Source organism: Lepidochelys olivacea (assembly GCF_965140295.1).
Source record: "Lepidochelys olivacea isolate rLepOli2 genome assembly, chromosome: 20".
In the NCBI taxonomy this organism is placed as follows: Eukaryota; Metazoa; Chordata; order Testudines; family Cheloniidae; genus Lepidochelys; species Lepidochelys olivacea.
In genome coordinates, this window is record NC_140430.1 from 21,501,285 (window position 1) to 21,528,154 (window position 26,870).

A 26,870-nucleotide genomic window follows, 5' to 3' on the forward strand; every position below is an offset into this window, starting at 1 on the left:
CCCCAGCCAGCTCCAAACCCCATCCAGCCGACTCCCCCAGCCTCCCCCAACACTGGTACCTTCTTCCCGCTCTGCAGGTGCCCAGCACCAGCCCCTGGGGCCCCTCGCTGCTTCCTGTATGGACCGAGGGCTCAGCCGCCCCAGCCAGCTCTGCCCCCGCCCCAGGGCTTGGGGAGTGGGGGGCTGTGCCCTGCTGCAGGCCCTGCCCCCTTGGCTCTGGTAGGGTGAGGGGTGTCTGCCTGCGGTGGGGGCGTGGGAGGGGTCCCCCCTCACTGCTAACCGTCTCTGATCCCTAGGGCGACCCTGGCCCGGCCGGCCTGCCTGGGAAGAACGGCCCCCCGGGAATCCCTGGCTTTCCCGGCGCCAGGGCCGCGCCCGGAGAGACGGTGAGTGCTGCGTGAGCGGGGGGCTGTGAGGGCTGGTGCTGGGGTGGGGCACCCGCGGGGTGTAACGGTCCTGTCTTGTCTCCTCCCCAGGGGCCGGCCGGCCTGAAGGGCAGGGAAGGGCCTCCCGGGCCCCCGGGCCCCACAGTGAGTAGCTGGCCCCATGGCCCCATCCCCTCTCCTGGGGGAGCCCAGTGCTGGGGTGGGGGCCCACAGGGGACTTCTGGGGGGGGAGGGAAGGGGGTGTGGGGACTCTTGGGGGCCTTTGGGAGGCTTGCGGGGTTGGGGGAATGGGGTTCTGGGGGGCTGTCTTTGGGAGGGTCAATGGGGGACTTGGGGGGCTGTCAGAGGGGGTGCGGTGTGGTGGGCTCTGAGGGTTCTCAGGACAGGGTCTCAGTGGTGTTTGGTAGTGAGAGTCTTCCATGGGGGAATTGGGGGCATGGCACCCCCCAACCAATGTGCAATTCTCCCCAGGGCTCCCCCGGTGAGCGAGGCCCCTCGGGGGCAGCTGGAGGCATCGGGCTGCCAGGCCATGGGGGGGAGCAGGGCCCCCCCGGCCCCGCTGGGGAGAAGGGTGCCCCGGTAAGTGCTGGCTGCTCCTGTTGGGGCCACTCTTGGACATGGGGCTCTTGAAGGGGGGTAGTGTGAGTGCAGTGGGGGGACTGCACCTTCCTGGGGGGTCAGTCTCTGCCCTGGGGGGGTGAGAACCCTGGGGGAAGGGGCTTGGTCTGTGCCCCGTGGGGTGTGGGGAACCCTGGGGGGAGGGGTTTGGTCTATGCCCCATGTGGCCCCTACTGACCCTGCTTTTGGTTGCTCCCTTTTCTGCCCCACAGGGCGAGAGGGGCCCAATGGGCCCTGCCGGGCATGATGGGATCCAGGGGCCCGGGGGCCTGCCAGGCCCAGCCGGACCCCCGGGCCCTGCGGGTGAGGATGGCGACAAGGTAGGTGGGATGGAGCATTGCGCCGAGCTGGGTGGGGTCTCCAGCGACGGTTCCCCCGGTGATGGCGGGTTCCCTGGGGATGGTTCCCGTGGCGATGGCTGGTTTGTGGGGGACGGTTCCCCCGGGGATGGCAGGTTCCCTGGGGACGGTTCCCCTGGCACGGGGTCCTCAGAAGGTCTCATCGAGGTCTCTTTGTGTCACGGCGTCCCCGGGCGATGCTCTGGAACTGCTCCCCACGAAGCCAGGCAGGACTCTGGGGGAGTCTCCTCTCTGGGAGCAGCCTGTCTGCAGGGGACACAGCTCACCCGGCTTCCACCTTCCTGGGTCTGACCCCAGAGCATTCAGCCTCCTCTGCCCCTCCAGCGAGTCCGCCCAGGCGGGGTCCTGGGGCAGCCAGAGGGTCCTGCCCCCCAACTCCGCAGTCAGACGGGACTCTCAGCCAGCCAGTAAAACAGAAGGTTTATTAGACGACAGGAACATGGTCTAACACAGAGCTTGCAGGTGCAGAGAACGGGACCCCTCAGCCGGGTCCATTTTGGGGGGCAGTGAGCCAGACAACCACGTCTGCCCTTCACTCCATGTCCCAGCCAGCCCCAAACTGAAAGTCTCTCCAGCCCCTCCTCCTCTGGGCTTTGTCCCTTTCCTGGGCCAGGAGGTCACCTGATTCCTTTGTTCTCCAACCCTTTAGCTCTCACCTTGCAGGGGGGAAGAGCCCAGGCCATCAGTTGCCAGGAGACAGAGTGTCGGCCATTTATGTACCCTGGCCCTTTGCTCTGCAACAATTACACCCCCTTATCCCACCACCTAGAGACTTAAGAAATGCCTAGGGGAAACTGAGGCACCCCTACAGTATTCAGAGGAAACATTAAGAACAGTCCCACTTCGTCACGCTTTGCCTTTGCAGGGCGAGCTGGGGGGCTCCGGACAGAAAGGGAGCAAGGGGGACAAGGGCGAGGCGGTAAGTACCGGGGGAAGCACTGGGGGTCGCTGTAGGGACCTGACTGGGCCCCGCAGCCAGGCTCCTCACACCCAGTTCCACCCCGGCATGAGCCAGGGGTGTGGGGTGGTGCGGGGGGCGGGTCTAAGGAGGAGGCAGGTGGAGACAGGGGAGGGGTGTAGTGGAGGGCTCGGAAGGGGCTGGAGATGCTGGTGGGGTGAACAGTGGGGCAGGTAGGGGGGCAGGGGCCTGGCTTAGGGGCTGCTTTTGCCCCAGCTCTAACTTTGCGCTTCCCCCACCCAGGGCCCACCGGGACCAACTGGTATCCAGGGACCCATCGGGCACCCCGGCTCCGCGGTGAGTATCTAGGGAGCACCCAGCTGGCCACTGGGGCCCTCGGCCCAGTCACCCCTCAGCACCCCTGCTCCCCTCTGACCGCCCAGCCCCACCAGGGAGTCACACGCAGCCCCGCCCTCCGTGCCCCACTAGTGCCCGGGGCTGCGTCTCACACTCCCGGGAGACCCCTCCTGCCCCAGTCTCCATTGCGGGCACTGTGCCTGGCCCTTCACGCTGCTGTGTGACCCCCCTGGAGCTGTGCGACCCCCACCCCGAACTGCGAGACCTCCCCGAGCTGCACAACCCCCAACTCTGCCTCCGAGGAGGGGCACTGCACGGGGCGGGCACCGGCGGGTCTCTGCCCCGGGGGGGCACTGACCCCGACCCCTCTGGCCCTGCAGGGAATGGATGGGGAGCCTGGCCGCCGTGGGCAGCAGGGGATGTTTGGCCAGAAGGGAGATGAGGGGGCTCGGGGATTCCCTGGCTTGAGCGGCCCTGTCGGATTGCAGGTAGGGACGGGCGCCGGTGGGAGCTGGGCCGGGCTGGCCGGGGCTGCGGGTCAGGAGTGAGGGGCACCGGCAGCGCTGTGGGGGGAGCCCAGGGCTGGGCTGGCAGGGGCTGCGGGTCAGGAGTGAGGGGCACCGGCAGCGCTGTGGGGGGAGCCCAGGGCTGGGCTGGCCAGGGCTGCGGGTCGGGAGTGAGGGGCACCGGCAGCGCTGTGGGGGGAGCCCAGGGCTGGGCTGGCAGGGGCTGCGGGTCAGGAGTGAGGGGCACCGGCAGCGCTGTGGGGGGAGCCCAGGGCCCGGCTGGCAGGGGCTGCGGGTCAGGAGTGAGGGGCACCGGCAGCGCTGTGGGGGGAGCCCAGGGCTGGGCTAGCAGGGGCTGTGGGTCAGGAGTGAGGGGCACCGGCAGGGCTGTGCGGGGAGCCCAGGGCTGGGCTGGCAGGGGCTGTGGGTCGGGAGTGAGGGGCACCGGCAGTGCTGTGGGGGGGAGCCCAGGGCCGGGCTGGCAGGGGCTGCGGGTCGGGAGTGAGGGGCACCGGCAGCGCTGTGGGGGGAGCCCAGGGCCCGGCTGGCAGGGGCTGCGGGTTGGCACTGGCAGAGCAGTTTGGGGGCAGGCCTACATGCTCCAGGAGGGGTCGGGAAGCCCCTGTGCCCCCGGTTAACCCCCCATGTGGTTCTCCGCAGGGCATGCCGGGCCCGCAGGGTGAGAAGGGCGAGAGCGGAGATGTCGGCCCCATGGTATGAGCTCCACGGAGATCCCCCCCGCCCCTCAGCTCCCCCCACCCCTCCGCTGCCCCCGCCCCTCCCCTCTTGCCCCCCTCCTCCCCTCACCTCCAATAAGAACATACGAACGGCCAGACTGGGTCAGACCCAAGGTCCCTCCAGCCCTGTGTCCTGTCTCTGACGGTGGCCGACGCCAGGTGCCCCAGAGGCAGAGAACAGAACAGGGAATCATCCAGTGATCCATCCCCTGTCGCTCATTCCCAGCTTCTGGCAAACAGAGGCTGGGGACACCGTCCCTGCCCATCCTGGCTAATAGCCATTCATGGACCTAGCTGCCAGGAACGTATCTAGTTCTTTTTTGAACCCCGTTATAGCCTTGGCCTTCACAACATCCTCTGGCACGGAGTTCCACAGGTTGACTGTGCGTTGTGTGAAGAAATCCCCCTGCCCCCTTGCCTCCCCTTAGCTCCCCCACTGCCCCTCCCCGAGTGACTGTGCCCCTTCGGTGCCCCGTACCCCCTGGCTCGAGCTGCCTGTCCTATCCTTCTCTGCAGGGCCTTCCCGGCGCTGCGGGGCCACGTGGGGCGCAGGGACCTGCCGGCGGCGATGTGAGTTCCCCGTCCTTTCCGGGGCGGGAGTGGAGGCTGCCATGGAGCGGCGGGGGGGAATTCCAGGGGCAGAGGGTGCCTGGGGCGACAGAGGCTGCTGTGGGGCGGGCACTGTGAGCCTCACTGCCTGGCAGGGCACAGCCCCAGTGGCGGGAAGGAGTGGGACAGGGCTCCCGGGGGGCTGAGCAGCGAGTCTTTCCCTCTCCCCCCCCCCCCACCCCCGTAATGATGCTGCCTTTGGCGGGGTACAACTGGGAGTATCAATTCAGGACCAATTGCTTAGAGCAGGGAAGTCACAGCCCCAGGCTGGGGTTTCTCCCCCTCTCAGGCATCAAACCAGCCAGGCAGAGAGGACTTCGGTCTCACCCCACTGGCTAACCACAAGTCACCCAAGCAATTCCCTTCGACTCTCCAGTTTCCCAGTATCCCCACCAGGGCCCTTCGTCGTGGGGACGAATGGTTATGAAAACCAATACCCCAGTGAAAGAAAAAGGGCTCTTCCAACCCCAAAGGACCAAGCCCCAGACCCAGGTCAAATGATAACTCAGATCTTACCCACAATGCATGCTTCTAGCCAATTCTTATTAACTAAACTAAAATTTATTAAAAAATAAAAGAGAGAGTTGGTTGAAAGATCAATATACAGACAGACCTGAGTTCAATTCTTGAGGTCCAGATACAGAGCAGAGATGGTGAGTTTGCAGTTGCCAAAAAGTCCAGAGGTCATAGTCCAGCGTCCATGTTCAGGGTGACTCCAGTCAGCGACTGGGATCTCAGTCCTTGTGGCTCAGGGTTTCCCCTTCTTGAAACCCAAAGCAGATCTGCGATGAAGAAGGATCGGGTCCCAGGGTCTTTATACATTTCCAGCAGCCTCTCGGCCTGAGAACACAACAGGCTTGACTTTCTGTCTCCCAAACATCCTGCAGTTAGCCCAGGGTCATTTATCCATCAAATAAACATTAACTAAATGCAGGTTACCTCCACCGTCCAAGAGACCGAGAGGATCGTACTCTTTCAGGCAAAGCCATAGCAACAGACAAGACTCGTTTGCTGACCGCCCAGGCCCTGCGCACACAGCCCCCTTCTCTCCCTCCAACGCCCATTTCACAGCTCTCTGCGTTGCCAGCTCTTCCTCACCCCCCTCAAAGTGCGGCCCCGGGTCCGGTCAGGCTGGGAGTTCGTTAACTCGCTCTGGGCCGGTCCCCTTTCCAAGAGATATTATCCTACCCTCCTCACGTCACCCCCGCGTCCTCCCTGTCCCTAGGGCCCCCAGGGGATGCCAGGTGGAACGGGTCAGCCGGGCGCCGTCGGGGACAAGGTGAGTGTGGGGAAGGGGCACGGGGGATGCCATGATGCTGTGTCCTGCCCCCCTGCCCCCGGCCAGGGCACTGGGGACCCCAGCTGGGAAGGGTGTATGGGAACCTTCTGCCCCCCAGAGCCAGCTACGTGCCCCCCTCCCAGCAATGTCCCCGCACACCTGCCCCCTCCCCTGTCCCAGCGCCCTTCCCGGGGCAGAACCTCCACCCCTGTCCCCATGCCCCTCCCTGGGGCCCCATCCCAGCCCGCCTCCTCGGGACAGGGCCCCCTCCCCGTCCAGCTCTGGTTTCTCCAGGGCAGTTCTGCAGAGTGCATCCTGCCAGCCCACACAGCCCCCCTTCCCTCTCCCCCGCCCCAGAAGGAGAATGAACACTCGGGGGGAGAGCAGTACAGTGCGAGTGGGGAAACTGAGTCACTCATAGTTGCCGTATAAATATTACAGAAATCCTCCCCTTCTCCATCCTGCCCCCAGCCTTGCCCTCTGGGTCCCCCAGCCCAGCGGGGCTGTGCCCATCAGCTGGGCTAGCACGGGGCTCACTCTGCTCTTCTCTCCTTGCTCAGGGAGAGCCGGGTGAGGCGGGAGACCCCGGGGCCCCAGGGGAGCCAGGCCAGCCGGTAAGTTCTGGGGCACAGTGGGACAGGGGGTCTCTGTCTATGCCCAGGACACACAGCGGGGACCGGGGGCCCCCCGGCAGTGTGCTGAGAAGTCTCGGGCCTGGAAGCGAATTGAGGGTGCCTGGCCCAGCGCCCTCCTGCAGCAGCTAGTCTCACAGGTTAACGCCTCGCTGTCCTGTGTCCACCAGCCCCATGCTGGGGCCACCATGGAGTGGGGGAAGCAGCGCCAGGGGGGCAAGCTCCATGGGATGCTGCCCTCCCAGTGCCAGCCCTGACGCCCGTGTCTCCCTGCAGGGCATCAATGGGGAACTGGGGGAGAAGGGAGATTCTGGTCCGTCGGGCGCCGCTGGGGCCCCGGGCAAGAGGGGGCCCCCAGGAGAGGATGGAGCCAAAGGCAACCTGGTGAGTGCAGCAGGGCTGGGGGGGGCACAGCAGGGGGGTACCACATGGGGCTGGGGGGCACCGCATGGAGCCAGTGGGCTGGGGGCACAGCATGGGGCCAGCGGGGCTGGGGGGGCACAGCATGGGGCTGGGGGGGTTCCAGATGGGGCCAGCGGGGCTGGGGGGCACAGCGGGGGGCTGGGGGGGTCTCTGCATGGGGCCAGCGGGGCTGGGGGGCACAGCGGGGGGCTGGGGGGGTCTCTGCATGGGGCCAGCGGGGCTGGGGGGCACAGCAGGGGGGCACAGCATGGGGCTGGGGGGGTCTCTGCATGGGGCCAGTGGGGCTGGGGGGCACAGCATGGGGCTGGGGAGCTCCGCATGGGGCCAGCGGGGCTGGGGGGCACAGCATGGGGCTGGGGGGGTCTCCGCATGGGGCCAGCGGGGCTGGGGGGCACAGCATGGGGCTGGGGGGGGCTCCGCATGGGGCCAGCGGGGCTGGGGGGCACAGCATGGGGCTGGGGGGGGCTCCGCATGGGGCCAGCGGGGCTAGGGGGCACAGCATGGGGCTGGGGGGGGCTCCGCATGGGGCCAGCGGGGCTGGGGGGCACAGCAGGGGGAAAGGAGGATAAGGAGAACAGGGGTCGTGACTTCATTGCTGGCAGCTGCCCTCACCCTGCATCTCCCACCCAGTCCACATCCCAGCACACCCACCCCCCTCGTGACACACCCAGCTCCCCCCAAACACCCAGCACCCAACCCTCTCACACCCGCCCAGCCCCCAGTTGCTCCCACTCCCCCGGTGTCCAGGCCTTGGGGGGGTCTTGGGCTCTGCCTTGTGCTCTGCCTTGTGCTCACGGACCGTTTCTCCCTGCAGGGCCCCATCGGCTTCCCTGGCGACCCAGGCCCCGCTGGAGACCCCGGGGTGCCGGTGAGTACCCCTGCTTGCCCCACGTGGCTCCAGCCCATCCTGACAGGCCCTGGGGAGAGGGATCTGTCCAGGACTCCTGGGTTCTCTCCCCAGCTCTGGGAGGGGAGGGGAGTCTAGTGGTTAGAGCAGGGGGGGCTGGGAGCCAGGACTCCTGGGTTCTATCCGTGGCTCTGGGAGGGGAGGGGAGTCTAGTGGTTAGTGGGGGAGCTGGGAGCCAGGACTCCTGGGTTCTATCCGTGGCTCTGTTCCCAGGACGGGGGCAGTGCTGAGCTTGCCAGGAAGTGGAAGTGTGGGGGTGGTGCTGGCTGGGGCAGGCCACTAACCCGTCCCCTGTGCGCAGGGCCTGGACGGTGCCCCCGGGGAGAAGGGTGACGGCGGGGACCCCGGCATGCCGGTGAGTGATGGGAGCACTATGGGGTGGGGGGCATGCCGCACGGACATCCATGGGCTGGAAGCAGCACCCAGAGCCCCTGAGGGAGAGGCCCCGGGCCCCCTAACAGAGGGGCCAACAAGTGATGTGTGGGGATGGTGTCACAGATCTGCGCTGAGCCCCGGCTTTCCAGCCGTCCCAGGCAGGAGCCCCTCGGTGTGCCAGAGCCCCCAGGGGACCCGCTCTTCCTGCAGGCCTGGCCACGTGGCCCCACGGCCTCTGAGGCTGAGCCTCTGGGCCCCAGCCCTCCTGCTGCCCACTGTGAGCTCTGCCCGGCGGATCCAGCTGAGCCAGACGCCTGGGCACAGACCTGGCCCCTCTGCCGGGACCAGCGCGGCTCAGCCAGGACTGGCAGCGACCCCTGGCCCCCAAGCAGCGACGGGCTCGTTAGCCCCCGGCCCGGGAAGGCCCCAGGTTGGTGCAGAGCAGCGAAGGATCAGACATGGGCCATGCGGCCGAGCCAGGTGTCACGGACTCCCAGGCTCCGAACGGCCCCGGGAGGAACCCCCCTCAGTGCCCCTGCGAGGGTGGCTCTCTCTCTCACTGGGGCCAGGCCCTCCGGCCCCGCAGCCTCTTTCTTCTGTCCTTTGCCCCCCCCCCGCTGGCCAGAACCAGCGGGCTCCCGAGCTGGGGGGGCCTCCCGGTCACCAGTCGCTGGGTCCCCAATCTCCAGGCCAGTGTCCGTCCAGGGTCCCAGCTGCTAGGCGAGGTCACACCTGGTCCCCTGCAGCAACGAACTCCCCCTCCCACCCCTCCTCACACACGCAGTATACAGGAAACTGAGGCACACAGAGTGTTCATGCAACCATAAAGAAAATTGCTCACTTCATCACACCAGGGCTCTGCCCAGCCGAGCTGCTCTGGAGCCCATCTGGGCTGGATCTCTGGCTCTTTGTCAGTCCGGGGTGAGAGCTGCCAGGACGTCCTACAAGCCAGCGCTGGAGCGCACAGCGAGGGCGCAGCCCGCGGGCTTGTCTCGGAGGGACGCGCACAGGCTGGCTGCTGGGGCGGAGAGCAGGGAAGATGCAACACGTGTACGTTTGGGACGTGAACTGCATTGAGCGTCTCAGCCGCTCTAAGCTGCGTGCGAGGCCGGACCTTGTGCTGTTCGCGAGGCCAGGGCGGAGAGCAGGGAAAGGAAATACAAACCCAGCCACGCCCGCAGGGACAAACCAGGGCAGGGGAGGCTGGGTGAGTGTGGCCAGCCGGAGGCTGAAGGTTGGGTGTCTTCTGAACCCTGATAGTCAGCCTGCTTCACCATGTCCTGTCTGGGTCCCTGCTCCAGCCGGCCTGCAGGAAACAAGCCAGTCACCTGCCCATGGTCCCTCAGCCCCCCACCCCCAGTTGGCTGAGCCGTGGGCCCACCACACCTTGGAGTTTCTTTGTATTCAGGGTGAATGTCAGCTACCTCTAGGGCGAGATCCGGGCGCCATGGTGGAGAGTTCTCTGAAGACCACGCAGTGTGCCGCATCGGGCTCAGAAACTAACCCGATGTTGGGAGCCATTAAAAAAGGGAGAGATAATAAGACAGAAAATATCCTATTGCCCTGGGATGCCCACACCTTGAACGCTGCGGGCAGAGCTGGTCGCCCCGGTGTGGATGAGGAGGGATTAAAATGACTGGCACTGTTCAGCGTGGCAAAGAGGCGACTACGGGGGGATACGACTGAGGTCTATAAAACCACAACTGGTGTGGAGAAAGTGAATCAGGAAGTGTTATTTACCCCTTCTCAACACAAGAACTAGGGGTCACCCAATGAAGTTAATAGGCAGCAGGTTAACACACACAAAAGGAAGTATTTATTCACACAACGCAGTCAACCTTTGGAACTCCTTGCCAGAGGATATTGTGAAGGCCAAGACAGGGTTCAAAAAAGAACTAGAAAAGTTCCTGGAGGATAGGTCCATCAATGGCTATTAGCCAGGCTGGGCAGGGATGATGTTTTTAGTCTCTGTTTGCCAGAAGTGGGGAATGGACGATGGGATGGACCACTCGATAATTGCCCTGTTCTGTTCATTCCCTCTGGGGCCTCTGGCACTGGCCACTGTCAGAGACAGGACACTGGGCTGGAGGGACCTTTGCTCTGACCCAGTCTGGCCGCTCCCATGTTCTTAACCCCTGACCGTGCGGTTTCTGTGCAGGGCCCAGCGGGCGCTTCTGGGGAACCAGGTCCTCCCGGTGCCCCAGGGAAGAGGGTGAGTACGGGCTGCCAGTGGGGTCGGGGATCTGGGGAGAGGGGCCCAATGGGGTCATGGAGGAGAGGATTGGGGGAGGAGCCCCGTGGGGTCAGGATCTGGGGAGAGGGGCCCAATGGGGTCAGGGATGGGGGGATTGGAGGACAGGCTAATGGGGTCAGATCTGGGGGGAGGGGCCCAGTGGGGTCAGGGGTGGGGGGATTGGGGGACAGGCTAATGGGGTCAGGATCTGGGGGAAGGGGCCCACTGGGGTCAGGGAGGGGGGATGGGGGCTCACTCCCCCCCAAGGCCCCATGGGGTTTGGGGCTGCCTGAGGGGTGCGGGTGACTCACTCGCCCTGTCTCTGTGCAGGGCGCAGTGGGGCCAGCCGGGCGTGAGGGTCGGCCGGGCGAGAAGGGCGCCAAGGTAAGGGGACCCCCCCAGTCCCCCAGTGCTTCTGGTGCCTCGTCGCGGGTGCTGCCAGATCCTGCCCCCCCCCCCCAGGGCAGCCCCCGTCTGTGCTGAGCTGGCAGCCAGAGGCCCGGGGGGCGGGGGAGTGCGCTCGGGACACCTGCCCCAGGGCTGGGCTGAGACCCACCCAACTCTATTCACCCCCCTGCCCGGGAGCCGGTGAGACGGGGATCCCTGCCTGGTGCCCGGGCTCTGACGTGACATTTCTCCCCCTGCCCAGGGCGAGCCTGGCACCGAGGGGCCTCCCGGAAAGATGGGCCCCGTGGGGGTGCAGGGACCCCCTGGCCGGCCTGGCTCTGAAGGTCTGCGCGGGATCCCCGGTCCAGCTGTGAGTGCCAGCCGGGGGTGGGGCACAGTGCGGGTGGGGGTGGGGTGGGCGAGGGGGGCAGCTGGCCGGGGGTGGTGGCCGGCTGGATGGGTGGGGGTAAGCAGAGGGGGCAGAGCAGGAGGGCTGGATGAGGGAATTGGGGGGCTCTTGGTTTGTGGGGTGACCCCGTCTGGCTCTGGCGATGCCTGGAGCTGGCAGGGGGTCAGGGACTTGCCCTGTGGCTGGGGGGCCTCGGTTTGGGGGAGCCACGTCTCCCCCCACATTGTACTCTCATAACTCTGTGTTTCCTCCCCAGGGGGAGCAGGGCCTGCTGGGGGCCCCGGGGCAGGCAGGGCCACCGGGCCCCATGGTGAGTGAGCTCCAGGGGCAGAGCTGGGTGGCTGGGGGGAGGACTGGGGGGCAGGGCTGGGGGGCTGGGGGAGGGCTGGGGACAGGGGGGCAGGGCTGGGTGGCTGGGGGGAGGGCTGGAGGGCAGGGCTGGGCAGCTGGGGACAGGGGAGCAGGGCTGGGCGGCTGGGGCTGGGGGGGAGGGCTGGGGGGCAGGGCTGGGGCACTGAGGGTAATGGCCTCTCGTCTCTCACAGGGCCCCACAGGGTTGCCCGGCCTCAAGGGAGACCCCGGCTACAAGGGTGACAAGGTGAGTGGGGCCCCAACGGGGGGCCTCCCCCCCACCCTGCTCAGCCATCTCCCCTCCCCCTCCCCTTGCTGGCCTGGCATCACCGCTCCCCCCAGTCCGCTGCAGGCCCAGGAATTGCACCCCCCACTCAGAGCCCCCCCCTCCCCCGCGGCTCCTGGGATCTGCCCCAGTTGTGAGCTTCCCCACCCCCATGGGGCCCATGCTGGGGCCACTGCTGCCAGCCCCACAGCTGCCCTGTGCCAGGCCCCATCACAGCCAGAGCTGCCCTCGCTGCGGGGTGTCCCGGGGTCCCCGAGCGATGCTCTGGAACTGCTCCCTACGAAGCCAGGCAGGACTCTGGGGAAGTCTCCTCTCTGGGAGCAGCCTGTCTGCAGGACACACAGCTCACCCGGCTCCACCTTCCTGGGTCTGACCTCGAAGCATTCAGCCTCCTCTGCCCCTCCCTGCGCTTCCCACAGCCAGTCCGCCCAGGCGGGGTCCTGGGGAAGCCAGAGGGTCCTGCCCCCCAACTCCGCAGTCAGACGGGACTCTCAGCCAGCCGGGGAAACAGAAGGTTTATTAGACGACAGGAACATGGTCGAACACAGAGCTTGCAGGTGCAGAGAACGGGACCCCTCAGCCGGGTCCATTTGTGGGGGGCAGTGAGCCAGACGACCCCGTCTGCCCTTCACTCCACGTCCCAGCCAGCCCCAAACTGAAACTCTCTCCAGCCCCTCCTCCTCTGGGCTTTGTCCCTTTCCCGCTTTGTCACCTGATTCCTTCGTTCTCCAACACTTTAGCTCTCACCTTGCAGGGGGAAGGGCCCAGGCCATCAGTTGCCAGGAGACAGAGTGTCGCCATTTATGTACCCTGGCCCTTTTGCTCCCCGCAACAGTTACACCCCCTGCCTTATCCCACCACGTAGAGACTTAAGAAATGCCTAGGGGAAACTGAGGCACTCCTACAGTATTCAGAGGAAACATTAAGAACAGTCCCACTTCGTCACAGGGGGCCTTAACCCAGCGTTAAGCCTTGGGCAGCTGTGGGGTGGGGGACGGGAGCTGCCAGCACCCTGGGGGAGGGGTGGTATAGCTGGGGCCGGACTCCTGGGTTCTCGTTGCACATGGTGGGGGGCGTCCAGCTGGGGCCCTTCATTTGTTTTAATGTGTTGCCATGCATCAGGGGGTTGCTAGGTTACAGTCTGCCCCCCAGTGCCTGTGCCGAGGGTACTTACACCTGCCCTCTGGGGGTCTCTGCAGCCTCACACACCCGTCGCCCCCCAGCATGGGGAACATGGGGAAACCGAGGCACACACAGTGTTCAGAGAACATCAGGAACATTCCCACTTGGCTCCGCTTGTTTACACCGCTGGTGTACGTAACGTTCTGCCCAGGATCTTTTCGGGGGAGTAAGTTAAAGTGCCACATTTATTGGTCATACGCGAATCAAGCAACGCGGCACCATGCGCACATGACCGACATTACGCTCCTGGGCTCACACGCGCCCCCTCTTGCTGTGGCTACCAACTGGTTGCTCCCCGTAACTGCCCTGGCCAGGTGAGTTAGATGGGGGAGGGGTGGAGCCGGGCTTAATTAGTTAAGATGAGCTATTATCAGCAGGAGAAAAAAACTTTTGTCCTGATAATCAAGCTGGCCCATTTCGACAGTTGACAAGAAGGTGTGAGGAGGATACTGAACATGGGGAAATAGAGTCAATATGTGGAATGACCCAGCCACTCCCAGTCTCTTCAAACCCAAGTTCATGGGATCTAGTTTGCATATTCATTCAAGCTCAGCAGTTTCTTGTTGGAGTCTGTTTTTGAAGCTTTTCTGTTGCAAAATTGCCACCCTTAAATCTTCTACTGAGTGGCCAGAGAGGTTGACGTGTTCGCCTACTGGTTTTTGAATGTTCTGATTCCTGATGTCAGATTTGTGTCCATTTATTCTTTTGCGTAGAGACTGTCCGGTTTGGCCAATGTACATGGCAGAGGGGCATTGCTGGCACAGGATGGCATACCAGTGTGATATATCCCATGATATATGGGCCACCTTGATTATCACGACAAAAGGTTTTTTCTCCTGCTGATACTAGCTCATCTTAACTAATTAGCCTCTCACAGTTTGTACGGCAGCTTCCAACTTCTCTGTATGTAGATGTCTATCTTCTTACTCTAGGTTCCATTCTATGCAGCCGACGCAGCTCACGAAAGCTTATGCTCTAATAAATGGGTTCGTCTCTAAGGTGCCACAAGGCCTCCTGTTCTGTTTGCGGATACAGACTCACAGGGCTGCTCCTCTGAAACCTGATCTTCTTTAGGAGCCCACTTGACAAGTTTTATTGCTCTTGGGTCTGGCTTCCATCCCCTCTCCAACTGTTGCAGCTGTCTGGAGGCCCTTGCCTTCCAGGCCTTTACTCGTTCCCACCTCCTTCAGTCACAGGGCAATTGATTAAAAGGGGGAAGATCTTATTCTACTCCGAGCAAAAAGACATTTTTTTAACTTTATACCAAGGCTCAAGACAAAGTTTTCTACATAAGGATCTGGTACAAAGTTATTTGAAAATAGAGGCATAATACAAAGTCATATGAAAGTTATTTGAAGATGCTTAATGCAGAGATTTATCTACACCACTACCCAGATCGGGGTCCCATGGGACAGACCCCCCCAGCTCTGTGGGACAGACCCCCCCCCCAAGCTCCATGGCACAGACACCCCCACAGCTAAACCCTCTGCCCACCCCAGGGTCACGCAGGGCTCATCGGGCTCATCGGCCCCCCGGGGGAGATGGGGGAGAAGGGCGACCAGGGGCTGCCTGGCAACCAGGGGGCCCCAGGGCCCAAAGGAGACCCCGTGAGTATGTGGGGCTGCATGGGGGCGGGGGTCTCAGACACAATATGGGGGCTGCGTGAGGGGTGTGGGGGCTGCATGTGGGGGGGAGGGTTTAGGCACGATGGGGGCTGCATGTGGTGGGAGGCTCAGGCAGGAAGGGGAGACTGTGTGTGGGGTGGGGGGTCAGGCAGGATGGGGAGGCTGCATGTGCCCCCCACATCTCCCGGCGCTGGGGAAACACGTCTGGGTCTGCACCGTCAGCAGTGGGGTCCCCCGTGGCCGTCGGTCAGTGTCTGGTCGGAGGGAGCAGAGCTGACATGTCCCTTCCCTGCAGGGCTTGGCTGGCCCCATTGGCCCCCCGGGCCCTCCTGGATCCCCTGGGCTCGTGGTGAGTATCACACAGCCGCTGGGCCCGCCCCCTCCGTGCCCCTTGCCTGCCCCCTCCACGCCCCAGGGCCCCTCGCCCGGCCTCTGCACGCCAGGCCTGGGCACACGTCCTGCTCTTACAGGGGCCCCCCAGTGCTGTACAGCCCGGTCTGTCCGTCTGTCTGTCCCAGGGATGGGGCGGGAGCTGGGCTTGAGACCCCCAGTGCCACCCAGAGACCCCTGGAGAATGGCCCCCACCCATGCCCTGGCTCCGGGACCCCCAGCACCTCCCCACGCTCACCCCTCCCATTCTATCCACAGGGGCCGCTGGGTCAGAAGGGCTCCAAGGGGTCGCCGGTGAGTACCCAGGGCAGGGATTGGGGCTCCAGGAGGGGTGGGGAGCAAGGGGGGGGCATCCCCCAGATCAGAGCCAGGAAAGGGTCCCAGGAGACCTGCACCAGACCCCCCACCCCACAGAGCCGGGGAGGGAACCCAGGAGTCCTGGCTCCTGACCCACGTAAGGTCTTCCACAGCCAGAGTCCGTTGGTCCCTGGGGGCTGCTGGTGCGAGCCCTGCTCCAGGGGGGCGATGTGGAGGCTGTGGGGGAGGGGAGAGGCTCCAGGGGGGCAATGGGGAGGCTGTGGGGGACACGAGGGGGCTCCAGGGGGGCGATGGGAAGGCTGTGGGGGAGGGGAGGGGGCTCCAGGGGGCGATGAGGAGGCTGTGGGGGAAGGGAGGGGGCTGCAGGGGGGCGATGGGGAGGCTGTGGGGGAAGGGAGGGGGCTCCAGGGGGGCGATGGGGAGGCTGTGGGGGAGGGGAGGGAGCTCCAGGGGGGCGATGGGAAGGCTGTGGGGGAAGGGAGGAGGCTCCAGGGGGGCGATGGGGAGGCTGTGGGGGAAGGGAGAGGGCTGCAGGGGGGCGATGGGGAGGCTGTGGGGGAGGGGAGGGGGCTCCAGGGGGGCGATGGGGAGGCTGTGGGGGAAGGGAGGGGGCTGCAGGGGGGCGATGGGGAGGCTGTGGGGGAAGGGAGGGGGCTGCAGGGGGGCGATGGGGAGGCTGTGGGGGAGGGGAGGGGGCTGCAGGGGGGCGATGGGGAGGCTGTGGGGGAGGGGAGGGGGCTCCAGGGGGGCGATGGGGAGGCTGTGGGGGAGGGGAGGGGGCTCCAGGGGGGCGATGGGGAGGCTGTGGGGGAGGGGAGGGGGCTCCAGGGGGGCGATGGGGAGGCTGTGGGGGAGGGGAGGGGGCTCCAGGGGGGCGATGGGGAGGCTGTGGGGGAAGGGAGGAGGCTCCAGGGGGGCGATGGGGAGGCTGTGGGGGAGGGGAGGGGAGGGGGCTGCAGGGGGGCGATGGGGAGGCTGTGGGGGAAGGGAGGGGGCTGCAGGGGGGCGATGGGGAGGCTGTGGGGGAGGGGAGGGGGCTCCAGGGGGGCGATGGGAAGGCTGTGGGGGAAGGGAGGAGGCTCCAGGGGGGCGATGGGGAGGCTGTGGGGGAGGGGAGGGGGCTGCAGGGGGGCGATGGGGAGGCTGTGGGGGAAGGGAGGGGGCTGCAGGGGGGCAATGGGGAGGCTGTGGGGGAGGGGAGGGGGCTCCAGGGGGGCGATGGGGAGGCTGTGGGGGAAGGGAGGGGGGTGCAGGAGTTTCTGGCTGGGCAGCTCCATGCTCTGACCCTTTGCTCTTCCTCTGCAGGGAGCCCTGGGCCCCAGAGGAGACACAGGACCCCCTGGACCCCCAGGGCCACCGGTGAGTGCTGGGGGGCAGCCGGGGGGCCGCCGGGGGCAGTGGGGGCTGGGGGTCAGCAGGGGGTGGAGGCCCCCGAGCCTGGGCACGGGGGTGGGTCAGTGCCCCTGGCTGGGATTCCCTTCCCAGAGCCCCCCGGGGTGCTGCCCCCCCTCACACCCGCGTCTCGCCCCCAGGGCCGCCCGGCGGAGCCGCTGGAGCCCCTGCCCATGGAGCGGGTCCGGAAGCGGCGCCGGGAGGCGGAGGGGGAGCAGGGGGACCAGGCGTGGCCCCCAGACTACGCGCCCGAGGGGCTGGAGGAGGTGTACGCCTCACTCAGCTCCCTGCGCACCGAGGTCGAGCAGTTGAGATGCCCCCGGGGCACCCCCGAGAGCCCAGCCCGCGTCTGCAAGGAGCTGCAGCTCTGTCACCCCCACTTCCCCGACGGTGAGCCGGGACCCTGGGGGGTACTGGGGACCCCGGAGTCCGGGGAGGGGGTGCTGGGAGCCTGGAGTCTGGGGGGAGGGGGTGCTGGGACCCTGGGGGGTGCTGGGGACCCCGGAGTCCGGGGAGGGGGTGCTGGGAGCCTGGGGGGTGCTGGGAGCCTGGAGTCTGCGGGGAGGGGGTGCTGGGACCCTGGGGGGTGCTGGGGACCCCGGAGTCCGGGGAGGGGGTGCTGGGAGCCTGGGGGGTGCTGGGAGCCTGGAGTCTGCGGGGAGGGGGTGCTGGGACCCTGGGGGGTGCTGGGAGCCTGGAGTCCGGGGAGGGGGTGCTGGGAGCCTGGAGTCTGGGGGGAGGGGGTGCTGGGACCCTGGGGGGTGCTGGGGACCCCAGAGTCCGGGGAGGGGGTGCTGGGACCCTGGGGGGTGCTGGGAGCCTGGAGTCTGGGGGGAGGGGGTGCCGGGACCCTGGGGGGTGCTGGGGACCCCGGAGTCCGGGGAGGGGGTGCTGGGAGCCTGGAGTCTGGGGGGAGGGGGTGCTGGGACCCTGGGGGGTGCTGGGGACCCCGGAGTCCGGGGAGGGGGTGCTGGGAGCCTGGGGGGTGCTGGGAGCCTGGAGTCTGCGGGGAGGGGGTGCTGGGACCCTGGGGGGTGCTGGGAGCCTGGAGTCCGGGGAGGGGGTGCTGGGAGCCTGGAGTCTGGGGGGAGGGGGTGCTGGGACCCTGGGGGGTGCTGGGGACCCCAGAGTCCGGGGAGGGGGTGCTGGGACCCTGGGGGGTGCTGGGAGCCTGGAGTCTGGGGGGAGGGGGTGCTGGGACCCTGGGGGGTGCTGGGGACCCTGGAGTCCGGGGAGGGGGTGCTGGGAGCCTGGAGTCTGGGGGGAGGGGGTGCTGGGACCCTGGGGGGTGCTGGGGACCCCGGAGTCCGGGGAGGGGGTGCTGGGAGTCTGGGGGGAGGGGGTGCTGGGACCCTGGGGGGTGCTGGGGACCCCAGAGTCCGGGGAGGGGGTGCTGGGAGTCTGGGGGGAGGGGTTGCCGGGACCCTGGGGGGTGCTGGGGACCCCGGAGTCCGGGGAGGGGGTGCTGGGAGCCTGGAGTCTGTGGGGAGGGGGTGCTGGGACCCTGGGGGGTGCTGGGGACCCCGGAGTCCAGGGAGGGGGTGCTGGGAGCCTGGAATCTGGGGGGAGGGTGGGCCCAAGGCCCTGCTGTCTGACGTGGGTGCTGGGGATCGGGGGGCCCAGGCCGGGTCTGGGGGCACCTCTGTGCCATGCCCACGCCAGAGGGTGAGACGGGGGCACCCCTCAGGAGTGGGCGTGGGGGGCAGGCCGGGCGTTCAGAGGGACCAGCCCGGGGAAGGCCCCTGTGGCTGCCCCCCAACCTCTCCCTTCCTCCAGGCGAGTACTGGATCGACCCCAACCAGGGCTGCACTCGAGACGCCTTCAAGGTTTTCTGCAACTTCACGGCAGGCGGGGAGACCTGCCTGTTCCCAGACAAGAGATTCGAGAGTGTGAGTGGGGGGGGGGGCAGGGCTGGGATACCGGGGCTGGGGGTCGGGAGTGAGGGGCACCGGCAGAGCTGCGGGTGGGGGGCAGGGCTGGGATAAGGGGGCTGGGGGTCGGGAGTGAGGGGCACCAGCAGAGCTGCGGGTGGGGGGCAGGGCTGGGATAAGGGGGCTGGGGGTCGGGAGTGAGGGGCACCGGCAGAGCTGCGGGTGGGGGGCAGGGCTGGGATAAGGGGGCTGGGGGTCGGGAGTGAGGGGCACCGGCAGAGCTGTCCCCTCTCGCCCCCCAGGTCCGACTGGCTGCCTGGAGCAAGGAGAAGCCGGGGAGCTGGTTCAGCACCTTCCGGAGGGGCAGGATGGTAGGGCGGGGCTGGGGCTGGCGTACGGGGGGGGGGCCGCCGGCGGGGGGGCCGGAGGGGATGGGGCGGGGGGAGCCGGGGGGCGGTGCCGGGGAGACGGGGGGCGGTGCCGGGGGGCCGGGCCTGGCGTACCCGGGAGGGGGGCGGGGGGGCTGGAGGGGATGGGGCGGGGGGAGACGGGGGGCAGTGCCGGGGGACGAGGCCGGGGGCCGGGCCTGGCGTACCTGGGAGGGGGGCGGGGGAGCCGGGGGGCAGTGCTGGGGAGCCGGGGGGCGGTGCCGGGGGGCCGGGCCTGGCGTACCCGGGAGGGGGGTGGGGGGCCGGAGGGGATGGGGCGGGGGGAGACGGGGGGGGCAGTGCCGGGGAGCCGGGGGGCGGGGCCGGGGGCCGGGCCTGGCGTACCTCGGAGGGGGGCGGGGGAGCCGGGGGGCAGTGCCGGGGAGCCGGGGGGCGGTGCCGGGGAGCCGGGCCGGGGGCCCCCGACTCAGGCCGCCTGCCCGGTGCCGCCCCCCAGTTCTCCTACGTGGACGCGGAGGGGAACCCGCTGGGCGTGACCCAACTGACCTTCCTGCGGCTGCTGAGCGCCCGCGCCCGCCAGACCTTCACGCTGAGCTGCCAGGACGCGGCCGCCTGGTACCACGCCGGGGCCGCCAGCTACGCCCGGGCCCTGCGCCTCCGGGGCGCCGACGGGCAGGAGATGGGGCACAACCGCACCGCCAGCCCCGTCCTCGCCCTGCACGACGGCTGCCAGGTGAGCCGGGCCCGGCCCTCCCGCCCCACAGCTCCCGCCCCCGCCTGCCCCCCAGCCCCCGGCCCACAGCCCCCGCCCCCGCCTGCCCCACAGCCCCCAGCCCACTGCTCCCGCCCCCGCCTCCCCCACAGCTCCCGGCCCCGCCTGCCCCACAGCCCCCGCCCCACAGCCCCCAGCCCACAGCTCCCGGCCCCGCCTGCCCCACAGCCCCCGGCCCACAGCCCCCGCCCCCGCCTGCCCCACAGCCCCCGGCCCACAGCTCCCGCCCCCGCCTGCCCCACAGCCCCCAGCCCACTGCTCCCGCCCCCGCCTCCCCCACAGCTCCCGGCCCACAGCTCCCGCCCCCGCCTGCCCCCCAGCCCCCGGCCCACAGCCCCCGCCCCCGCCTGCCCCACAGCCCCCGGCCCACAGCTCCCGCCCCCGCCTGCCCCACAGCCCCCGGCCCACTGCTCCCGCCCCCGCCTGCCCCACAGCCCCCGGCCCCGCCTGCCCCACAGCCCCCGGCCCACAGCTCCCGCCCCCGCCTGCCCCACAGCCCCCGGCCCCTCCTGCCCCACAGCCCACAGCCCACAGCTCCCGCCCCCGCCTGCCCCCCAGCCCCCGGCCCACAGCCCCCGCCCCCGCCTGCCCCACAGCCCCCGGCCCACAGCTCCCGCCCCCACCTGCCCCACAGCTCCCGCCCCACAGCTCCCGCCCCCACCTGCCCCACAGCTCCCGCCCCCGCCTGCCCCACAGCCCCCAGCCCACTGCTCCCGCCCCCGCCTCCCCCACAGCTCCCGCCCCCGCCTCCCCCACAGCTCCCGCCCCCGCCTCCCCCACAGCTCCCGCCCCTGCCTGCCCCACAGCTCCCGGCCCCCAGCTCCCGCCCCCACCTGCCCCACAGCCCCCGGCCCCGCCTGCCCCACAGCCCACAGCCCACAGCTCCCGCCCCCGCCTGCCCCACAGCCCCCGGCCCACAGCCCCCAGCCCACTGCTCCCGCCCCCGCCTCCCCCACAGCCCCCGGCCCCGCCTGCCCCACAGCCCCCGGCCCACAGCCCCCAGCCCACTGCTCCCGCCCCCGCCTCCCCCACAGCCCCCGGCCCCGCCTGCCCCACAGCCCCCGGCCCCGCCTGCCCCACAGCCCCCGGCCCGCAGCTCCCGCCCCCACCTGCCCCACAGCCCCCGGCCCACAGCTCCCGCCCCCGCCTGCCCCACAGCCCCCGGCCCACTGCTCCCGCCCCCGCCTGCCCCACAGCCCCCGGCCCACTGCTCCCGCCCCCGCCTGCCCCACAGCCCCCGGCCCCGCCTGCCCCACAGCTCCTGCCCCCACCTGCCCCACAGCTCCCGGCCCACAGCTCCCGCCCCCACCTGCCCCACAGCCCCCGGCCCACAGCTCCCGCCCCCGCCTGCCCCACAGCTCCCGGCCCACAGCTCCCGCCCCCGCCTGCCCCACAGCCCCCGGCCCACAGCTCCCGCCCCCGCCTGCCCCACAGCCCCCGGCCCACAGCTCCCGCCCCCGCCTGCCCCACAGCCCCCGGCCCACAGCTCCCGCCCCCGCCTGCCCCACAGCTCCCGCCCCCGCCTGCCCCACAGCCCCCTGCCCACAGCTCCCGCCCCCGCCTGCCCCACAGCCCCCTGCCCACAGCTCCCGCCCCCGCCTGCCCCACAGCCCCCGGCCCACAGCTCCCGCCCCCGCCTGCCCCACAGCCCCCGGCCCACAGCTCCCGCCCCCGCCTGCCCCACAGCTCCCGGACCACAGCTCCCGCCCCCGCCTGCCCCACAGCCCCCGGCCCACAGCTCCCGCCCCCGCCTGCCCCACAGCTCCCGGACCACAGCTCCCGTCCCCGTCTGCCTCACAGCCCCCGGCCCACAGCTCCCGCCCCCGCCTGCCCCACAGCCCCCTGCCCACAGCTCCCGCCCCCGCCTGCCTCACAGCCCCCGGCCCCGCCTGCCTCACAGCCCCCGGCCCCGCCTGCCTCACAGCCCCCGGCCCACAGCTCCCGCCCCCGCCTGCCCCACAGCCCCCTGCCCACAGCTCCCGCCCCCGCCTGCCCCACAGCTCCCGCCCCCGCCTGCCCCACAGCCCCCTGCCCTCAGCTCCCGCCCCCGCCTGCCCCACAGCCCCCGGCCCACAGCTCCCGCCCCCGCCTGCCCCACAGCTCCCGGACCACAGCTCCCGCCCCCGCCTGCCCCACAGCCCCCGGCCCACAGCTCCCGCCCCCGCCTGCCCCACAGCTCCCGGACCACAGCTCCCGCCCCCGCCTGCCCCACAGCCCCCGGCCCACAGCTCCCGCCCCCGCCTGCCCCACAGCCCCCTGCCCACAGCTCCCGCCCCCGCCTGCCTCACAGCCCCCGGCCCCGCCTGCCTCACAGCCCCCGGCCCACAGCTCCCGCCCCCGCCTGCCCCACAGCCCCCTGCCCACAGCTCCCGCCCCCGCCTGCCCCACAGCCCCCTGCCCACAGCTCCCGCCCCCGCCTGCCCCACAGCCCCCTGCCCACAGCTCCCACCCCCGCCTGCCCCACAGCTCCCAGACCACAGCTCCCGCCCCCGCCTGCCCCACAGCCCCCGGCTCACTGCTCCCGCCCCCGCCTGCCCCACAGCTCCCGCCCCCGCCTGCCCCACAGCTCCCGGACCACAGCTCCCGCCCCCGCCTGCCCCACAGCCCCCGGCCCACAGCTCCCGCCCCCGCCTGCCCCACAGCCCCCGGCCCACTGCTCCCGCCCCCGCCTGCCCCACAGCTCCCGGCCCACTGCTCCCGCCCCCGCCTGCCCCACAGCCCCCGGCCCACAGCTCCCGCCCCCGCCTGCCCCACAGCCCCCGGCCCACAGCTCCCGCCCCCGCCTGCCCCACAGCCCCCGGCCCACAGCTCCCGCCCCCGCCTGCCCCACAGCTCCCGGCCCACTGCTCCCGCCCCCACCTGCCCCCCAGCTCCCGCCCCCGCCTGCCCCACAGCCCCCGGCCCCGCCTGCCCCACAGCTCCCGCCCCCACCTGCCCCACAGCCCCCGGCCCCGCCTGCCCCACAGCTCCCGCCCCCACCTGCCCCACAGCCCCCGGCCCACTGCTCCCGCCCCCACCTGCCCCCCAGCTCCCACCCCCGCCTGCCCCACAGCCCCTGGCCCCGCCTGCCCCACAGCCCCCGGCCCCCAGCTCCCGCCCCCACCTGCCCCACAGCCCCCGGCCCGCAGCTCCCGCCCCCACCTGCCCCACAGCCCCCGGCCCACAGCTCCCGCCCCCGCCTGCCCCACAGCCCCCGGCCCACAGCTCCCGCCCCCGCCTGCCCCACAGCTCCCGGACCACAGCTCCCGCCCCCGCCTGCCCCACAGCCCCCGGCCCACAGCTCCCGCCCCCGCCTGCCCCACAGCCCCCGGCCCACAGCTCCCGCCCCCGCCTGCCCCACAGCTCCCGCCCCCGCCTGCCCCACAGCTCCCGCCCCCGCCTGCCCCACAGCCCCCTGCCCACAGCTCCCGCCCCCGCCTGCCCCACAGCCCCCGGCCCACAGCTCCCGCCCCCGCCTGCCCCACAGCTCCCGGACCACAGCTCCCGCCCCCGCCTGCCCCACAGCCCCCGGCCCACAGCTCCCGCCCCCGCCTGCCCCACAGCTCCCGGACCACAGCTCCCGTCCCCGTCTGCCTCACAGCCCCCGGCCCACAGCCCCCGACCCCGCCTGCCCCACAGCCCCCGGCCCACAGCTCCCGCCCCACAGCTCCCGCCCCCGCCTGCCCCACAGCTCCCGGCCCACAGCTCCCGCCCCCGCCTGCCCCACAGCCCCCGGCCCACTGCTCCCGCCCCCGCCTGCCCCACAGCTCCCAGCCCACTGCTCCGGTCTGCCCCACAGCTCCCGCCCCCGCCTGCCCCACAGCTCCCGGCCCACTGCTCCCGCCCCCGCCTGCCCCACAGCCCCCGGCCCACAGCCCCCGACCCCGCCTGCCCCACAGCCCCCGGCCCACTGCTCCCGCCCCCGCCTGCCCCACTGCTCCCGCCCCCGCCTGCCCCACAGCTCCAGTCTGCCCCACAGCTCCCGCCCCCGCCTGCCCCACGGCTCCAGTCTGCCCCACAGCTCCCGCCCCCGCCTGCCCCACAGCTCCAGTCTGCCCCACAGCTCCCCCCCCCTCCTGCCCCACAGCCCCCGGCCCACTGCTCCCGCCCCCACCTGCCCCACAGCTCCCGCCCCCGCCTGCCCCACAGCTTCCAGCCCACTGCTCCGGTCTGCCCCACAGCTCCCGCCCCCGCCTGCCCCACAGCTCCCGGCCAACAGCTCCGGTCTGCCCCACAGCTCCCGCCCCCGCCTGCCCCACAGCTCCCGGCCCACAGCTCTGATCTGCCCCATAGCTCCCGCCCCACAGCTCCTGTCTGCCCCACAGCTCCCACCCAACAGCTCCTGTCACAGACTCACAGGTCTTGCTACTCTTGGCCCCATGCGGTCCGTGGGGGGAACCCCCTTCAGTGTGACAGCCCTTCTTGGGGGTCCTCTCTCTCTCGGGGTTCAGCCCTCCCACCTCCTGGAGCCGCACCGCTCGGCGCCTCAGCCCGCCTGTCTCTGCCGTGGGCCCCTCAGGGAGTCCCCTCGCTCTGGGCCCCCGGGGCCTCCACCCCCCGAAGGGGATGATGCCCCCACCCCCGTTCTCTAGACCGGAGCGACTCTCGGCCAGCGTAAGGCAGGAGGGTTTAGTGAGCATCTGAACCCAGCACCGGAAACTCTCCGGCCTCAGGCCTGGCCTCCCTCAGCCCAGCACATCCCAGCCTCCCCTGCACCCAGGGGGGCTCTGCCTGCCCCCTCCCTCCAGCCCCGAGCCCCCCTGCTTCCCAGCGGGGCCGGCCCCAAGCCCCCCCCATCCATTGTCCTCTCTCCCAGGGAACAGGGCCGTGAACAGGGTCGTCTGGCTGGAACCCGGGTCCCGGGGGTCCTCGCAGCCCATTGTTTCCCCACCGGTGGCTCCTGAGTTGGGCCTCCGGGTCACCAGGCCATTGGCCGGGGTCCCACCTTCCCTCGCGGGGCCTCTGGAACAACCAGCTCCCTCTGCTGTCCGTCCCCTCGTTCAACCGGTAACCCCCAGGGAAACTGAGTCGCAGCCCCCTGCATGCAACCATAGGAAAACCAAGGGAAAAAAACCCCACAGGAAACAAGGAAACCAGGAATCTCCCCCACTTCGTCACAGCTCCCGTCCCACAGCCCCGCCCCACAGCTCCTGCCCCCGGCCTGCCCCACAGCACCAGGGTGCCCATCTATGGCCTGCATGATGGCTGCCAGGTGAGCTGGGCCCCCACGCCACAGCTCCTGCCCCAGAGATCCCGCCCCACAGCCCGGCCCCACAGCTCCTGACCCCAGCCTGCCCCACAGCCCCGCGGCACCTGTCCACACCCTGCGCGACAGCTGCCAAGTGAGCTGAGTACGGCCCCCCCCGCCGCATAGATGCTGCCCCCGTCCCACAGCTCCCACCCCCTGCCTTCCCCTCAGCTCCCGCCCCAAAGTCCAGCCCCACAACTCCCACCCTGCTGTTCCTGCCCCATAGCTTCTCCAGGTCTGCCAGGAACTGGCTCAAGCCCGGCCGTGCCATTCCCGTGGGGGGGCCTCTCCAGCCTGGGCCCGGGGACTCCTGCACCCCCACCCATGGAGCCAGGCCTCACACTGGGACTGCTCTCAAGGGGCCGCAGTAATTTTTGGATGGTCCCAGTGGCCACGGCTATGGGGCAGCCCCCACTGCCCCATAGCCCTGGGGCAAGGCTGCCCTGTCCCCGAGCTGCAGGCTCCTCCTCCTGGCTGCTGGCCCCTCCTCCCAGGGCAAGGCGGCCCCTCCCCCGGGCTGCTGGCTCCTCCCCCAGGGCAAGGCCGCCCCTCCCCCGGGCTGTGGCCCCTGCCCAGCCCTGACACTGCCCGTCTCCCCGCAGCTGCGCCGGGGCCAGGCGCGCACGGTGCTGGAGGTGAGATCGTCCCGCCTGGAGCAGCTGCCCCTGGCCGACGTGGCTGTCCTGGACTTCGGAGGCGCCAACCAGAAATTCGGCTTCGAGCTGGGCCCCGTCTGCTTCATGGGCTGAGGGGGCCGCGTGGAGCCCCCCAGGGACACTCCCGGGGCCAGGCTGCCTGCCACTGGGCAGAGATCCCTGGGGACCTGCTCCGGACTGCCGGGGGGGGCGGCTCCCAGGGCTACGCTGCCCCCCACGGGTGCCCCTTCCTCACTGTCCCCAGGGCGCACTCAGGACTCTGCCGCTGGCCCCCCAGCCCGAGCCCAGGGAGCCCCGCGGGATACCCAGCCCTATTAACGCTGCAGGCCCCCCCAGGGCCGGTGCTGTGGGGCAAGCGGGCGGGTGCCCCTCTGTGGCCTGAACAGGGAGCAGGGCACGGACTGACCCCCCCGTGGCACCGTGATACCCCCAGGAGCCTCTGTTAGCAACGCACTGGACATGTCTCTAGCCCAGCAGCCCCCCCACAATGTCCAGCTGGGGCAGGACGGGCCCTGGGGGCAAAGCAGCCCCCCCCCGGACTCCATGACACCCAGGCAAGGGGCCCGATTGGGGGATCCAGGCCCTGCCCCACTGAACAGACCAGCGTCGGGCCCCCCAGCGCCCCTGCAGGAAGCTGCCGAAGAGCGTCCTTCCGTCCGTCCGTCCGGTGTCTCCCAGGGCTGGGTGGGGCCGAGAGCTGGCGCCCCCTGAGACGCCTGTAACTCAGGGGGGAGCTCGGGACACCCCCCGACCCCCACCTCCTGCCGGGCTCCTTCCCCCGTGGGGGAGTCGATCCTGGCCCCTCGGCCAAAGGGTGAAGCTGCAGCCCCCGGAGCCAGACACCAAGGACCCACCCCAACAACCCCCCGGCTGGCAGCGGGGTGCGTCATGGGGGCAAGTATCCAGCCCCCCCCCCCACAAGACACCTCGGGGTTGAACCCGAGGGCAGCGCTGGGGGGACGAGAGACCCAGACCTCACCCCTGCCCCGCTCGCCGGGCCCCCACGTCTGTTCTTGGCAGCGCGGAAACTGTACGATAAACCAACCTGTATGAAAGCGCAGCGCCCGGCGCCTCTCTGCCCCGAGCCCCCCTGCGCCCCAGGCCTGCCCCACGCCTCTGAGCCCCCCGAACCCCCATCACTGCCCCGCACCTCTGTACCCCCTCCGCCCCAGGCCTGCCCCACGCCTCTGAGCCCCCCAAACTCCCACCACTGCCCCGCACCTCTGTACCCCCTCCGCCCCAGGCCTGCCCCACGCCTCTGAACCCCCCGAACCCCCCACCACTGCCCTGCACCTC

The 26,870-nt window shown here is 69.9% G+C and overlaps 1 protein-coding gene across 4 annotated transcripts in view; it reads left to right on the plus strand.

The window, feature by feature from the left end:
* The window catches only part of COL5A3 (collagen type V alpha 3 chain), a 51,154-nt gene extending 25,357 nt beyond the window's left edge, over positions 1–25,797 (plus strand). For all 4 annotated transcript variants that reach the window (XM_084610546.1, XM_084610547.1, XM_084610549.1 and 1 more), the window contains 28 exons: positions 297–386; positions 477–530; positions 858–965; positions 1,217–1,324; positions 2,229–2,282; positions 2,565–2,618; positions 2,999–3,106; positions 3,785–3,838; positions 4,378–4,431; positions 5,696–5,749; positions 6,310–6,363; positions 6,658–6,765; positions 7,619–7,672; positions 8,013–8,066; positions 10,245–10,298; positions 10,650–10,703; positions 10,969–11,076; positions 11,372–11,425; positions 11,660–11,713; positions 14,434–14,541; positions 14,855–14,908; positions 15,208–15,243; positions 16,573–16,626; positions 16,800–17,049; positions 18,436–18,548; positions 18,833–18,901; positions 19,416–19,652; positions 25,521–25,797. In XM_084610546.1, the coding sequence (XP_084466672.1) occupies positions 297–386; positions 477–530; positions 858–965; positions 1,217–1,324; positions 2,229–2,282; positions 2,565–2,618; positions 2,999–3,106; positions 3,785–3,838; positions 4,378–4,431; positions 5,696–5,749; positions 6,310–6,363; positions 6,658–6,765; positions 7,619–7,672; positions 8,013–8,066; positions 10,245–10,298; positions 10,650–10,703; positions 10,969–11,076; positions 11,372–11,425; positions 11,660–11,713; positions 14,434–14,541; positions 14,855–14,908; positions 15,208–15,243; positions 16,573–16,626; positions 16,800–17,049; positions 18,436–18,548; positions 18,833–18,901; positions 19,416–19,652; positions 25,521–25,667 (2,400 nt within the window). In that variant the 3' untranslated portion in view covers positions 25,668–25,797. The remainder of the gene's footprint in view (positions 1–296; positions 387–476; positions 531–857; positions 966–1,216; positions 1,325–2,228; positions 2,283–2,564; positions 2,619–2,998; positions 3,107–3,784; positions 3,839–4,377; positions 4,432–5,695; positions 5,750–6,309; positions 6,364–6,657; positions 6,766–7,618; positions 7,673–8,012; positions 8,067–10,244; positions 10,299–10,649; positions 10,704–10,968; positions 11,077–11,371; positions 11,426–11,659; positions 11,714–14,433; positions 14,542–14,854; positions 14,909–15,207; positions 15,244–16,572; positions 16,627–16,799; positions 17,050–18,435; positions 18,549–18,832; positions 18,902–19,415; positions 19,653–25,520) is intronic.
* The last annotated feature ends 1,073 nt before the right edge of the window (positions 25,798–26,870 follow it).